Source organism: Vipera ursinii (genome assembly GCF_947247035.1).
Source record: "Vipera ursinii genome assembly, chromosome: 3".
Classification (NCBI taxonomy): domain Eukaryota; kingdom Metazoa; phylum Chordata; class Lepidosauria; order Squamata; family Viperidae; genus Vipera; species Vipera ursinii.
This window is the reverse complement of record NC_139516.1, coordinates 63,759,825-63,775,553: the sequence shown is the minus strand read 5'-3', so window position 1 is coordinate 63,775,553 and position 15,729 is coordinate 63,759,825. Positions and strand designations below refer to the sequence as shown.

At 40.9% G+C, this 15,729-nt stretch overlaps 1 protein-coding gene across 1 annotated transcript; it reads left to right on the top strand.

Moving 5' to 3' along the window:
- Positions 1–333: 333 nt before the first annotated feature.
- On the top strand, positions 334–15,279 carry FAM151A (family with sequence similarity 151 member A; the record flags this gene model as incomplete). Its single annotated transcript, XM_083360230.1, has 7 exons — positions 334–451; positions 7,484–7,630; positions 10,779–10,931; positions 11,019–11,178; positions 12,013–12,237; positions 12,799–12,938; positions 14,020–15,279. The coding sequence occupies 7 exons, from the start codon at positions 334–336 to the stop codon at positions 14,097–14,099; spliced, it is 1,023 nt and encodes a 340-aa protein (XP_083216356.1). The 3' UTR covers positions 14,100–15,279.
- Positions 15,280–15,729: the final 450 nt, after the last annotated feature.

The window sequence follows — 15,729 nt, the reverse complement described above, 5'->3', positions numbered from 1 at the left end:
TACATAGTAAAGTAGTAGTAAAGTAGTAAATAGTAGGACAGTACAAGAAATTTGTTCAAGAGAAAGCTCTACCATTAGCATCGTTCAAAGAACTAAGAAAAAAGTGTAGATTTTAAAGAAGAGTTTTGATCAAGAAAATACTTGGATGTGTACCCTGTTCAATTTGTTTTGAATCCTGGTTTCATCCGCCAGGGCTTCTGGCTGGAATGAAATTCTTCAGAATTCGTTTCAACTTCCTTTGATCTTCTTGCCTTACACTGGAAAAGAAGGTGTCATTGTTGAAACACAGATGCCGGGAAACTTTTGCACATCAAAAATACGATGATTTCCAGGATGGGCTGTTCTTCTGGAAGAAAAGGAACAGTTGTTGCTTTGATCAGTGCTGGAGCAGTGATTTCTGGGTGCATAGCTCTCTTAGTGTGGCTCGCAGTCAGAAAACAATTTCTGGAAGGTACGAATGCCAAGCCAAACAAAAAGCTTTTGAATTGGGAGCCAGTGTTTTCCGCAAGGGGGCAATTGCAGGGTTAGGGTTTCATATTATTATTATTATTCATATATGGATTATATTGATAATTGACAGCTGTGCTAGAGTTTGGTTTATTTTAAACATAACCTGACTTTTACTTTAATTCTTTAGGTTCTTTACAGTATTACTGTGCACACAGTGTTTTTCGTTATTGCAAATTGCCAGAGTCAATGGTTGATTCAGCGGGTTATAAAAGGCATTTCAAAAAATTACATATTTTTTTTAACATGTCAGCCCTACAAAAACAATGTCAGGGAACCATTCCAAGTTTTTTCCTGACAAAATCTTGGCACATAAGAATCAGTTGTGACAATAAAGAGCAATGAAATACATACGTGTAAAAATTTTTACATTCTTAATTCTGTAACAAATTATATAGAGATATGGATACAGATAAAATAACTGTACAATGTTAACTTTGTGAAGATTTGTTTTCAAAGACTCAGTTGGGGTGTTGGGATTTCCCCCCCCCCCCATTTAATCTCTTAAGTGTTTCATTTATTTTTTCCTAATACTGGTATTAGAGATTTATGCTTTTATTTTGAATCCCACCATTTTTACTAACTGTTGAATTGTTTTAATTTGCATCTTGTTCAGAGCTTGTGTGTCAAGTCTCCTATTTCACAAAACATTTTGGTTAGCAGATGATTCTAAGAAAGGATTCTGTATGCTATGAATGCTTGCCCATTGTGTACTGGACTGAGCTATTGCTATAATGAAAGATAACATTTAACTCTAGATCTGTCATAAAATATTCCTATAAGGTATCGTTTAAAAGTATCTCCCATTGTGTGAAAGGTCTTATTTCAGTTTAACGGTAAAGTCTCATAGAGTCTTTCCTGGAGCTGAATTCATGAAGAAAATAACCTATAACTGTAGAAAGTGTCTGTTGGTAGGATATACAGACAGACTCAGATATCAACCATGGAGAATGATACACAATGAAAGTGATTCCAGATGGAGGGGTCCCCTCAGAAGATACATGAACAATTCCATCTTTTCCTCCTTAAAATATTTTATCTCGAAACCAAAATAAGGGGGGGTGGGGGAAACTGTAGGTAAAGATTGGAGGATTTCACATGAAGGGCATAACCATCTGGATCCAATAACATTTGGCAAATAAAGCAAATTGATTTCATGCAAACATCCTACTAACCTACAATGCTCCAGCTGAGTTCCTTCTTTTCTTTCTCAATCAGTTCAGTTTGCATTGCACTTTGGGCAACAAAGGCCCTGAATCTTTGCAGTCTGAGTACAGAAGAAACTAAACCTAAGTGTTATGAAGCTAACATTAGAATTCAAACATAGGTCCACTTAAGCCAGGTAATATTCCTGTTGTGTATGTAAATAGTTAGCAATAAGCCATAGAAGATATTGCAAACACTGTGCAGCTTTGCAAGGTTTAAAGCGGGAAAAGAAGGTGCAATCATTGGACGCCACAACCAAGGAGCGGGAAAACAGACAGTTTGTATTGGTTACAGTTCAAACGCTTTCTCTATAAAAGGGTTGCAACATTTGACATTTGACAGTTGACTTTGTGTATTCAATAAACTCGTTCAGTGTTAACCACTCTGAGTCCTCGTCAATTCGAACCAAACAACTGGCGACGAAGGTGGGATCGACAGAAGACCAGAGATTAGGAAGAATTGTCGTGAAGGCGGCAAAGTCTGAGCGAGTCACAGTCAACCGAGCGGCCGCGGCAGAATAGGAAAAAAATTCTCCGAATGGCGCAAATCGGGTCATTGAAGGAATTTGACCCTAACTTCCCCGAAGATTGGGAAGAATATATTGGTCAGGTCGAAGGATTCCTGTTAGTGAACGGAATCACCGACGACCGAAAAAAAGCGGCGGCATTTTTGACAATTTGCGGCACACCGGTCTACAGAGTCGCTGTCGGGCTGTGCCAGCCACAACCAGTCTCCAGCGTGCCCTATGCCGACCTCCTTGCAAAACTAAAGGTGCACTTTACTCCCCGAAGGTCCGAACTTTTTTGGCGGCGCATCTTCGAGAAGAGAAATCAGAGACCGGGGGAATCCATACAGAAATTCGTCGCTGCCGTTAGGGAAGCCGCAGTTCGTTGCAAATACGATAATTTAGAAATTAGGATTCGGGACAGAGTTGTGCTAGGCTTACGCGATGAACAATTACAAAACAGAATAATCGCCAAACCTACTGGCGATTTACAGGAAGTGCTCGACGAACTCCTAACGTATGAGTCTACCGGGTATCGCGACCCCCCCCGCAGTAGCATGGCGACAGCACCTGAAATTAACCAAGAGGGCTATGTGGACTGCGGGGAGGTGGATCAGCAGTGGGAGGAAGAGATCGCCGAAGTCTCCAGGCGATTTGGGAAGATGGCACCCAGACAACTTAGAAGCGAAGGGCCCGAACCCGGCCGCCGGCAACAACCCGCAACACCGCAGAGACCACCGACCGGGGCACAACGACCGTGGCGGGACACCGCAACCAGACCGCGCGACAACGACACCCAGAACCGATGCGGCAGCTGTGGCGGCAACCATCCCCGCGCTTCCTGCCGATTCCGCACCGCCAAGTGCAGGGCTTGTGGCAAGACCGGCCACATCCAGGCCATCTGCAGAAACCGCGTCCGGGACTCCCGTCTGAATGAAGTCGATGTGTGGCCAGAGGGTAAGGTAACCCCCAATGCTAGTGGCAAGGAGACCCCTAGATCCCGGGCGAAATTTTCAAACCCAGGGGAGGTGGCCCGAGTCAATCGGAAAAGGCAGGGAAGGGGGCACAATTTTCCGGACGGAAAATTAAAAATCACAGTCCTTCTGCAAGGGGTTCCTTGCAGAATGGAAATCGACTCTGGGGCTTCAGTGTCGATAATTTCCACTGAAACCCTGAAAAAAATTGAACAACTAAGTGGAAAAAGAATTCCACTTAGCCCAACAAATATTCAATTAATGGACTTCCAAAAAAGTCCAATAATCGTAAAGGGAAAGACCAGCCTTAGAGTTAATTTTAAGGGATTTAAGGGGGTCTTAGATGTGGTAGTTACGGAGGGGAATAGGACTAGCTTAATAGGGCTTAATTGGTTTCCTGCCCTGGGAATTTGGATAGGGGGAATAAATTCTGTGATTAAAAATAAGACCCTCGAATCCGTCTGCAAAGAATTTGCAGACGTATTCGATGGATCTCTAGGCAAGTACAAAGGGCCCCCCATTAATTTTAACCTAGACCCCTCAGTAAATCCAATCAGGCTAAAGGCCCGGAGGGTACCTTTTGCCTTAAAAGAAAAAATCGAGGCCGAGCTCGACCGGCTTGTAGGCCTCGGAGTTTTAGAACCCGTTGAGGGCGGTTTATGGGAGACGCCGATCGTCACACCCCTCAAACCCAATGGGGATGTGAGGATCTGCGCCGACTATAAAGCGACCCTCAACATTGGAATGAAAAAGCATGCTTACCCGGTCCCGACGGTGAAGCAGGTCCTCGCCACGATCCAGGACGCCGCCATCTTCGCCAAGCTCGACTTGGCGCATGCGTACTTACAGTTGACTGTTTCCAAAGAGGCTGCAGAGGCGCAAACAATTGTTACCCACAAGGGGGCGTTCCGAGTCCACAGACTGCAATTTGGGATTGCAGCTGCTCCAGGCATCTTCCAAGAAGTGATGGAGAGGACCTTAAAGGGCATACCTGGAGTATGCCCTTACTTTGATGATGTCCTAATAGCTGGAAAAGATGAAGGAATGTTAGTAGAGCGGCTGGAACAGGTACTGGGTAGATTTAGAAAGGCTGGATTAAAATTAAAAAAGGAAAAATGTAGCATAGGGGTTAAATCCACTGATTTTTTGGGGTTCAGGATTGACAAAAGCGGGGTCCACCCTACCCCTGAAAAAATTAAAGCAATAAAAGGGGCTCCTGAACCAAGGAACAAGGCTGAGCTACAGGCCTTCCTAGGCTTGGTAAATTTTTATCACACTTTTGTGCCACATAAGGCTGCCATTGCAGAACCACTGCACAGGCTTTTAGATAAGAAGACCCCTTGGCATTGGCAAGACAAGCACAAAGTGAGTTTCCAGACCTTAAAAGATATCCTTTCCAGTAGCTCAACTGTAACCCACTTTATAGAAAATAGACCAATCTACCTGGCGTGCGATGCTTCGCCTTATGGCGTCGGGGCAGTAATCAGCCATTTAGACACCCAGGGAATGCAAAGACCCATTGCTTACTACTCCCGCACACTAACCAAGGCAGAGCGGAACTATGCTCAAATTGACCGGGAAGCTTTAGCCATAGTGGCAGGAGTTAAAAAGTTCCACGACTACCTGTATGGCAGGAACTTTACAATCCTGACAGACCACAAACCCCTGCTGGGACTGTTTACCACAGATAAACAGACTCCCCAAATTATGTCTCCCAGGATGCTGAGATGGTCCATTTTCCTCTCAGCATATTCATTTTCCCTCCAATACCGACCAGGTAAGGACATGGGTCATGCAGACGCTCTTAGCAGATTGCCCCTTAGCACAACAGAGGAGGACCCTGCCCCAGTGGGACAAGTAATGTCCCTACAAGATATTCCTGATCTGCCCCTAACTGCTAAAGACATAGCGGAGGCAACCAATAAGGACCCCATCTTAAGGAGAGTAATGGCCTGGGTCATGAGCGGTTGGCCCAACGCCAACCCAGACGTAAAATACAGTCCATTTTTCCGAAGGAAGGATGAACTATCAGTTCATATGGGTTGCTTACTTTGGGGAACTCGTGTAGTAATCCCAGGAATCCACAAATCAGCTATTCTATTTGAATTGCATGAAGGACACCCTGGAATAGTAAGGATGAAGGCCTTAGCTAGGAGTCACTTGTGGTGGCCAGGATTGGACCAAGACATTGAGGAATGCGTTGCCAATTGCCATCTGTGCCAACGTTCCAGGCCTGAACAACAACACATCCGCACACATAAATGGGAGTTAGCTAGGAATCCTTGGTCCAGGATTCATATTGACTTCGCTGGACCTTTCCAGGGGTTAACGTTCCTTGTAGTGGTCGACAGCTACTCTAGATGGCTAGAAGTAGTACCGGTCAGTTCAGTAACGGCAGGCAGAACAATACAGGCATTAAGGGGCCTCTTTGCCACTCATGGGTTGCCGGATTTAATAGTGTCTGATAACGGGCCACAATTCACATCTATTGAATTTCAGGATTTCCTCAAGGCCAACTCGATTAAGCATAAGACTTCTGCACCCTTCCACCCCTCCACCAACGGATTGGCTGAAAGGAACGTGAGGACCACGAAGGACGCGCTTAAAAGAATTATTCGAGGTGACTGGCATCAGAGACTAGCTGAGTTCTTGTTGGCCCAACACACAACCCCTTGTTCGGCTACAGGGAAAAGTCCAGCTGAAATGAGGTGGGGAAGAAAAATCTTGACCAAGTTGGACAGACTACACCCCGACCGACTCCAACCAAACATTGAATTTGACATTCCTAACAGAACATTTGAAGTGGGGGACTTGATTTGGGCCAGGAACTACGCCCAAGGGGATAAGTGGATTCCTGGGGTGGTAACTGAAATCTTAGGTCCCTTATCATACATCATTGAGGGGGAAGGGAATAGGGTCTGTAAAAGACACATAGACCAGCTGAGGAAAAGATCTAGTGGGTGTGTGCCAGCTGAGGGGGACCAAAGCTCAGTTAGGGCAAACAGTACAGATAACATTAGGCCTGAAAGTGGTGTAGTGGTGGGGCAAGATGACATATTTCCAGATGCCCATCAACAACAATTCAGTCCAATTGATTGGGAAATACCCCTGCGAAGTAGGCCAGTGACAACTGAATCCCAAACACAACCTAATACACAAGGCAGTACATCTGAAGCCAGTAACCCTGAGCCCAGGTCCAGTAGTAACCAGCATAGTAACCAGCAGCCAAGCAGTCAACCAGGAAAAGGGGCCCCTAGCAGCCAAAGTAACAGATACCCTTCTAGAATACATAGGCCACCAAAATACCTAAAGGACTTTGTAAAGAAATGACACCAACTGGGGGGTAAGGGGTGTTGTGTATGTAAATAGTTAGCAATAAGCCATAGAAGATATTGCAAACACTGTGCAGCTTTGCAAGGTTTAAAGCGGGAAAAGAAGGTGCAATCATTGGACGCCACAACCAAGGAGCGGGAAAACAGACAGTTTGTATTGGTTACAGTTCAAACGCTTTCTCTATAAAAGGGTTGCAACATTTGACATTTGACAGTTGACTTTGTGTATTCAATAAACTCGTTCAGTGTTAACCACTCTGAGTCCTCGTCAATTCGAACCAAACAATTCCCATGGTTAGTCCAGCTTTGTAATTTCTTCATGCATTTGAAAGAAGACTATAAGACTAAATGTAGGCTTGTTTCCAGAAATATATCTTACATGGGAAGAAAAAGTGTATTCTTACCTGACTCAAGAGAATTAAATGTGTTCCTATAACAAAGATAAGAAACTTCAGTTAGTCCTCAACTTACAAGTGAGCCCAAAATTTCTGTTGCTAAGTGAGACAGTTGTTAAGTGAGTTTTGCCCCATCCTATGACCTTTCTTGCCACAGTTATTAAGTGAATCACTGCCGTTGTTAAGTTAGTGACAGTGGTTAAGTGAATCTGACTTTCCCTTTGACTTTACTTGTCAGAAGATCACATGACCCCAGAACACTGCAACTGTCATAAATATGAGTCAATTGCCAAGAGTCCAAATTTTGATCATGGGACCATGGGGATGCTGCAATGGTCATAAGTGTGGAAAATGGTCACTTTTTTCAGCATTGTTGTAACTTTGAATGGTCACTAAACGATAGGTTGCAAATCAAGGACTATCTGCATGTGTTAATAGATCCCAAATATTGATGATACCCCAGAGATGGTAGTATTCCTTAAATCTTCCTCATCTTGGTCTAGAGACATTAGTATGAATTGCACATATTTATTTCTTGTACAATGTCCTGATTGAATCTTTCAGACACAGAAGCAAGGCCATCCTTTTATTCAGGTGGAGATGTATTAGATTATTTGCTTAATCTGAAGAGAATAGACAAAAAAGATGGATTGTTGGTCACCTGGTATCATGCTGCAAATAGTAAGCATGACATGGAAGAGGCCTTAAAAGGTAAGTCCTGTGTTTTCTTTCTAGATTGGACATAGGTAGCAAAGAGCATCGTGATCAAAAGTAAATCCCACTTAACGAAATACATACTCTATGTATGTGTATAAATTTGCAGCCTAGATGTATTAGAGTAAGAATGAAATATCAGTCTTTATATTTTAGGACCAAAAGCATGCTGAACCTTGAATTTCTTTTAAAAACAAGGATCATAACACAATAAAGTCTCAGTGGGTTAGGACGCTGAGCTTGTCGATCAGAAGGTCAGCAGTTTGGCGGGTCGAATCCCGAGTGCTGCGTAACAGAGTGAGCGCCTGTTATTTGTCCCATCTTATGCCTACCTAGCAGTTCGAAAGCACGTAAAAAATGCAAGTAGAAAAATAGGGACCACTATGGTGGGAAGGTAACAGCGTTCCGTGCGCCTTTGGCGTCTAGTCATGCCGGCCACATGACCACGGAGACGTCCTCGGACAAGCGCTGGCTCTTCGGCTTTGAAACGGAGATGAGCACCGGCCCCTAGAGTTGGAAACAACTAGCACGCATGTGTGGGGGAACCTTTACCTTTACCTTTACAGAAAAATAAATCTTGTGACCAGAAAAAAAAAATCCCGTAAATTTTGTTCATTTTTTTTTCATTTTACCTTATAATTGGCCAAGTTTAGTTCATGGGTGTATTGGTTGTTTTCACTGCATTTAAAGTGATTGCTATACCAACAATGCTGCCAGAGTTGAGCAGACAAGATGCTGCAATTAGAAATTCTCTGTTTGCCCCCCAATTTCTATCTCTAGTTTTCTGTCTGTTTCCCAGTCACTCCACTGCATGTTCTTCTCCAAATACAATGATCTTTCCAGTCTTAATTCTACCCACCCAACATTTTCCTAGCAATTCCACTTTTCCCCATAGCCACCTACTCCAGTTCTTGTTTTTGTTTCCTTTATCCTTAACTACATTTTTCCCAGCCACTCCCAATGTAGCATTTCCCTTTGCCTAGCAAGCAACCTGACATTTGGTGTCTCCTCTCTTAATCTGTTCTTTGTTGGGTTCTAATGGAAGTGGTGAGGAGACCCTTATGTACACAGCAACTGGAATATATTCCAGGATGTAGTTAGTGTACTGTAGTGTTTAAGGTGCTAGGAGCTGGAAATCTAGGTTCTAGTCTTCTCTTAGATATACAAAACAGATAGGTGACCTTGAGTGATTTTTTTTTAGCCCTAATCAGTGTTGAGCTCTGTGCCAAGTGCCAAGCCATCAGATAAATAAACCTTATTACATCATTAAGTTTCATTGCAAGAATTGATGAGGACAGTGCAAAAATAAGTACCATAGACCCTCAACCACTGGGTTAAATGCTAAGAAAAACAATCGCAGCAACAACTTATTGTAAATCAAAGGGTAGAGTGAGCTGGCAGTCTTTCTTGTTCCACCCCTCCTTTAAGCAAGCTGTCCAATTTTGTTTCTCTCCTAAAAGTAAAGTGATACGTGGTCCGATTATTTCTGTGTAATAAATTTTTTTTGCAAAATTGTTCCAGGGATGGGAAGAAGAGTAGCAAACGATGTCACTTATACGTAAACATTTCCAACAGTTACAACACTTGTTGTAGAAGAGCACAATTAGGATTGAGAAGATTTTGCCAAACCTGTCTCACTGCTCTGCAGTTAGATTTGTCTTCATCCTTCCTGATTTACAGAGCTGTTGAATGTAGCTGAAACCACCACTTCTATACTGAATCTTTGCTTTTAAATTTATATTAATGAATCAAAATGAAGAAGCCCACACAAATTGTAAAGAGACATTGTACCGAAGCCTCTAAACCTTAGTATGAAAGAATAATAGCAAAATAGCTATAATTGCTTCCAACTGTAGTGGAAATAGATTATAAAAGAACTGAGAGTGCCTCCCTCACCATCAGGTAATCATCACAACTGGGTGAACAGGTTAGTAGCATTAAGTAAACAAGTTGTTGTAAGTGATTCTACTTCCTTCCTGAAAAACAAATACCTGTCAACCCTGCTAAGATTGGATGTTTTTGCATTGACAACAGATGGAAATGTAGTTTTTTTCCCTTTCGCTTTTAGAGTTAGATGATGCTGGGAGGGGGGGATGTGAATGAGAGTTCAGCTAGACATAACAACATTAAAACTTAGCCTGAGAACCAAGGTTATTGAACTCAGAGCTGATAAAGAATTGGCGGGTGGAGAGCTGGAGAGAAAGCCCGCACTTCAAGCTAATTGGGGAATGTGATTTATGACTGTTAATTGGAGGAGGGAATTGTACATTGATACTATGTGCCCAGGGGAGGGGAAATCAGTTTTTGGATTCGATTACGTAAGTGCCGATATTATGCTACTCAAATAAAAGATCCTTTAAGTTAAACAATGCCTCAAAGTTCTTTTGAAGAGTTTCATCTGTCGGAACCATGACAATACCCTTTCTTTTGCCTGTTTAAAAAAAGAATCCAAAACTTTGAAATCTAAGACCATGGCAGCCTTCTGTAACACAAATAAACTTTATTTAATAGGCAAAATGAATGCTTGAAATATTTTGTAAATTTATTTCAATGACAAACCATTTTTTTAACTTTTTGGTCTAATTTTAGTTTTAAAAATAAAGACAGAACATTTCTTTAAATAACCAAGAAGTGAATTATAAATTTTAAATTCAGCTAAACTTTAACACATGAATCACATCATTCTTTATGGTGAGGTACAAATATCTAGCATGTGAAACACTGCCTTTTACATGGATTAGTCTGAAACTTACCACCTTGTCATAGTTATTAGTTGGGGACATGATGGAAGAATGTGGTGAATTATTGGACAAAATAGTAACTTAAGTAAGCACAGAATTATCAGATGTCATCTATGAGAATTTTACTGAGATTTTTCTCCTCCTTTGAAAAAAAAATCTCAGAGCAAATGCTCTTTCAGGGAATCCCATAGAAGTTCTGAGCTGTATGTTAACAAAAATTACAGATGATTTTCTGAATAGCATTACTTTAATCTTTCTTCCCATTCTTTCCCAGCTCCTCAAATCTGAAATAAACCCTTGGTAATTTTTATGCATATGAGTTGCTCCGCTGGGCCTAGGGTGCTTCCATGACAGGCCTCCCACCATTTTCAATGTTCTCTCTTTCTCCTTCTCTCTGAGGACAGCTGATGTCATGGCGCTGGAATCTGATGTCACCCTTGAAGGATACAATACGCCCAATGAGACAGAGAAACCCATTATGGCTCACCCTCCTGACATCTACAGTGACCATACGCTTCAGGATTGGCTGGCAACAGTGCTCAGGTTATCTGATAAAGGTATAATAATTACAAAAGAGACGTCCATTGTAATGAATGGGGAAGAGAAATAAAGCTTTCTCAAGAATTTCTTGTTCTTCCCAATAGTGATCAAGCTGGATTTCAAAAACATCAAGACAGTGGGCCCATCTCTGGATATCTTAGTAAAAATATCTTCTGGGTTGAATATCGACCGACCTGTTTGGCTAAATGCAGATATACTGAAAGGCCCAAATGTTCCTATTGATATTGCAGTTAATGCAAGCCAGTAAGTAAAATGAACTTCTCTTACATTTATGTAAAAGTATATTTTACATACTTATTTCCAAGCCAAGACAAACTATTGGTTCATTGACCTCAATTCTGTCTATAGTAGCCTTTGTCAGTCTAGTGCCTTTTAGAATCTTTAGCTGGAGATAATAAGAGACATAATCCAAATATCTGGCACCATGTTTTTAAAAAAAGGATGGCTAATATAGCTTTGAATGGCAGTAACTTCTTCAGTATATCATTATATAACGGGATTGAAATTAGGATTCCTTATCCCTGAGCTATGACACCTCCTTTCCTGGCACAATATATTAAAGAAAATATTCTTTTATAGAAGGCATTTACTTTTATTGTTGTAGCCCTTAGTTAAGATAAGAAACAGAATATTGTGTTCACAGCTGATGAGTAACAAGATAACAAACCTAATCTATAATGAGGTTGTACTAAAGATCTGAGCAAATTAGCAGATTTGATTAGAAGTTTACATGTGCCAGCATGTACCAGACACTTGGCTGCCACAATCAGAAAGTCACATGAAATTCTCATAAAGCATATGCCAAGTCTGTCTTCCCCAAGTGAAGTTAAGTGTCCCTGCATACTGATAAGACTTTTCTCTAGTGCTTTCTAGATTTTGGCTAGGAAGATGTCAACTCAACTCCACACCTTGCCAAGAGAAAGTCACTTGGAGCCAAACTGAGTCTCTGGGTCTCAATTTCTATTTCAACGGACATATATCAAATTATATCTAGTTCAGTATGGAGATTTGTAATGGCTTTCTTCTTTTAATGTGTATGGAACTGTGACTATATGGTTGTTACTGATTGCTCCTTAGATTCCTGACTCTCATTCAGGAGAAGTTTCCAAACTGCACTCTTTCCCCAGGATGGACAACCCTCTATTTATCTCACTTTCCAAACAAGACCTATACGCAGAGTATGGTGGAAGAAATGCATTCTCTTGTGGGAAACCTGCCTCAGCAAGTCACCTTCCCTGTAAGAGCTGTCATGGTAAAACCAGCCTGGACTCATTTGAGTTGGCTTCTAAGTCAATCAAAAAGGTGAGAGGTTGACAGCACACCCCTATCTTGATGTAGTACTCAAACCAGCTTTCCTCATTCGTATATGTCATGGGTGTCAAACTCAATTGTGTCACATGATGTGTTGCAACATTTTTTGCCTTTGCGGTTCTGGGGTGGGCATGGCCTGCGCGTGATACATCTGGCCCATGGGCTGCCAGTTTGACATCGCTGATGTATGTGCTTTATGAGTAATGAAAGAACGGTTTCAAGAATTCTTAGTCAAGTGATCAGGCTGGCTGAGAGTTTTGGAACTGGTGATTCCATCACATCTGGTTTGATAGGTCTCATTCAGAATTGGTTTCTCCTGGATACTTGGAGAAGAATAAAGAATAAATAAGAATTGGCAGAACAAGTAATTATTGCTTTCTCATCTGCAAGACTGACTGTAGTTTGCTCAACAAATCATGATTAAACCATGAGAGAGAGAGAGAGAAGGAAAAGAGAGAGAGAGAGAGAGAGAGAGAGAGAACTATGTAAATTCTGTCTTTGATATGACAGTGTGAGAATCTCTGTCAAGGCCCAAATATCTTCTATTTCTAGATATAGTTTGACTTTGTGGCAAGGGAAGACTGATCCAGTTACAGTGGAAGATCTCCTGTTTATTCGAAACAACAGCAAACCTGAACAAATCTATTATGACCTTTATGAACCTATTTTGTCTCATTTCAAAAAATTGGCATGTGAGTATAACAATTGCACTTTTTCAAATAACAAGCTTCCATGTTTCCAACAAGATAAGAGCATCTTGTTAAACAGCACAAACTTATTTGCATTTCAGGTAATCAAACAGTATTGCTCATTTTCCTTTTTCCAGTCATTTGATAAAAAAAGGCTTGCAGTAATATATATGTACATATTTATTTATTTATTTATTTTATTGGATTTATATACCGCCCTTTCCTGAAGGACTCAGGGTGGTTTACAGGGTACTTAAAACACTGATACAAAAATTAAAAACAATTAAAAAGAATTAAATTTAACCCCTGGAAAAATATAAAAACCCCAATTAAAAACTCTCAGCCTGGGCCGGGGAGCTTGAAGAGCCAGGTCTTCAGGTCCCGGCGGAATGAACGAAGGTCGGGGGCAGTCCTAAGCTCCGCGGGCAGCTGGTTCCAGAGGGCAGGCGCACCCACAGAGAAGGCCCTCCCCCTGGGTGTTACCTGCCGGCACTCCAGGAATCAAATAAGAGAAGTGTTCCAAAATATTATTTTTTTTAACTTTAAGTAATAAGTGATGAAATCAGAATATTTGGGATGACTTCCATGGGCTAATGCAGACATGTCAAACACAAGGCCCGGGGGCCGGATCCGGCCCACAAAGTAGTTTCATGTGGCCCACAAAGCCATCCTGGAAACAGTGAGGGAACGGCCCCCACTGCCTTGGCCCTGGCCCAGAGACCCTCCTTCTGCCAGAGACCCTCAGATCTGTCCCACTCCTGCCCAGGCCCCCATAGGCATCCTTGATGCGAACGATGTAGAGCTGGCCACGCCCACCTATTAGGCCATACATACTCTAGCCATGCCCACCCAGTAGGCCACGCCCACCCAGGCCATACCCACCCGGCCCCCTGAGGGTAACCGCAATGCTGATGCGGCCCTCAATGAAATTGAGTTTGACACCCCTGGGCTAATGTTTCAATCACAGAACTGTACATCAGAGAAATCATACTTTAACAGGCATGGTTAATTTATTTTGATTTATTTTGGTGTGGTTGGTTTATTTTTCTTTCTTTTCTTTTTCTTTTTTACTATAACCCCAAAGTCTCTCAACCAGAGTCAAGTGCAAAAAGAGGATGGAGAAGCTCAATGAAAAATGTTGGGAAAAAGAACAGAGCCAATTAATGTACTGCCAATTTACAACACAGGGAATATTTGACAATTTAAAGTGGACTTTTCAGATTTGGGAAGATTCGGACTGTGAAGAGAAGTTTATTATATGGATTCAATTAACACATACCTCACAAATGGTACAAATAAATATGAAGCCTTGTGAAATAAAAGAAAACAGAATCACAGAAAGGAATGTGTCACTTTTTGCCTAATTATTCATTCTGGCTCTTGACATTTTCAATAGAGCCAAAAGGCAGGATGACAGAATTGTTGGAGTGAAAGTTTAAAAGGGAAAAAAAAGGAATTTATAAATTAAAGACATTTGCTGATGACTTGACTTGGACAACACCTTAAAAGGGATAGATGTATTAATGAAAAAATCTTGGAATTTGATGCATTGACTAGACTTAAAGTTAATAAAGAAAAAATAAAGAATATAAAGATGGAAGAGCAAAAAGAATTATCTGTAAAAGCTAGATTTTCGAAAAAAGAGAAGTATTTGGCTATTACTATTACTACCATGACTTTATTTCAAAATAATTATCTTAAAGTATGGAATGAAATTAAATAGGATTTATTAATGTGGGGAAAATGACAATTATCGCTGTTGGGAAGAACTTCTGCGGTAAAAATGAACGTGTTAGCTAGAACGTTATTCTTATGTCAAACAATACCTTCTTTTGAGAACTGATGTGCCATTTGAACAGTGCAAAAGACATATCCAGATTTAGAAGGCAGGAGAAAAAAACCCAAAGGTTAAATATAAGTTTCTCCAACATACAAAGGAAAAAGAACTAAATTACCTGATTTTAAATGGTATTTTCCTGCCTGCAGTTTGGTTTGGATGAAGAGGCTGTTAAGAAAAAAAAAGAGACTCTTAGATTTAGAAGATCATGGTCTGAGGTTTGAGTGGTATTATTACTTATGGTATGATAAAGTAAATGTAGTTTTTAAAAAATCATTATATTAGGGATATAATACTAGGAATATGGAATAGATACAAACCTGGGCTATTCCAGAAAATATCTTTGTTGGCCTCAACTCGAGAAGTGTTTTATAGATAAGAAACACCTGGCAAAGATAAATGGTTAACATATAAAGACTTCCTAGTACAGGAGAACAGGGAGCTTAAGTTGGAACCAAGAAAACAATTGACTGCACAAGAATTTAGTTTTCAATGGTTCTTACACGCAAATTAAGAGAAAGATTTAACACAGATAAAAAGACTACCAGTAATATGATGTGAAACAATGGAATTTGAAAATGAATTACCTACAAAGGATGAACATGTGATTGCTAAAATGTATGCACTTTCGTTGAGATTTGAAAAAGAAGAACAGCAAGTTAAAAGAACGTATGTTAAAAATGGGCCAAGAATTTTGGTGATAATATTCAGATGGATGAATGGGATAAAATGTGGTTAAAAGGCCTGAAGTTTACATTGTCTTACAACTTGGAACAACACTTTTAAAAAATGGTACTTTGTAGGTGTATGACATCAGAGAAATTGTCTAACATGCATAGAAGTACATCTAATTATTGTTGGAAATGTGAAAAACATAAGGGACATTTTTATCATACACGATGGACTTGTGAAAAAGCAAAAACTTGATGTCCCAAAGGGGGACATGAGGAAACTGGA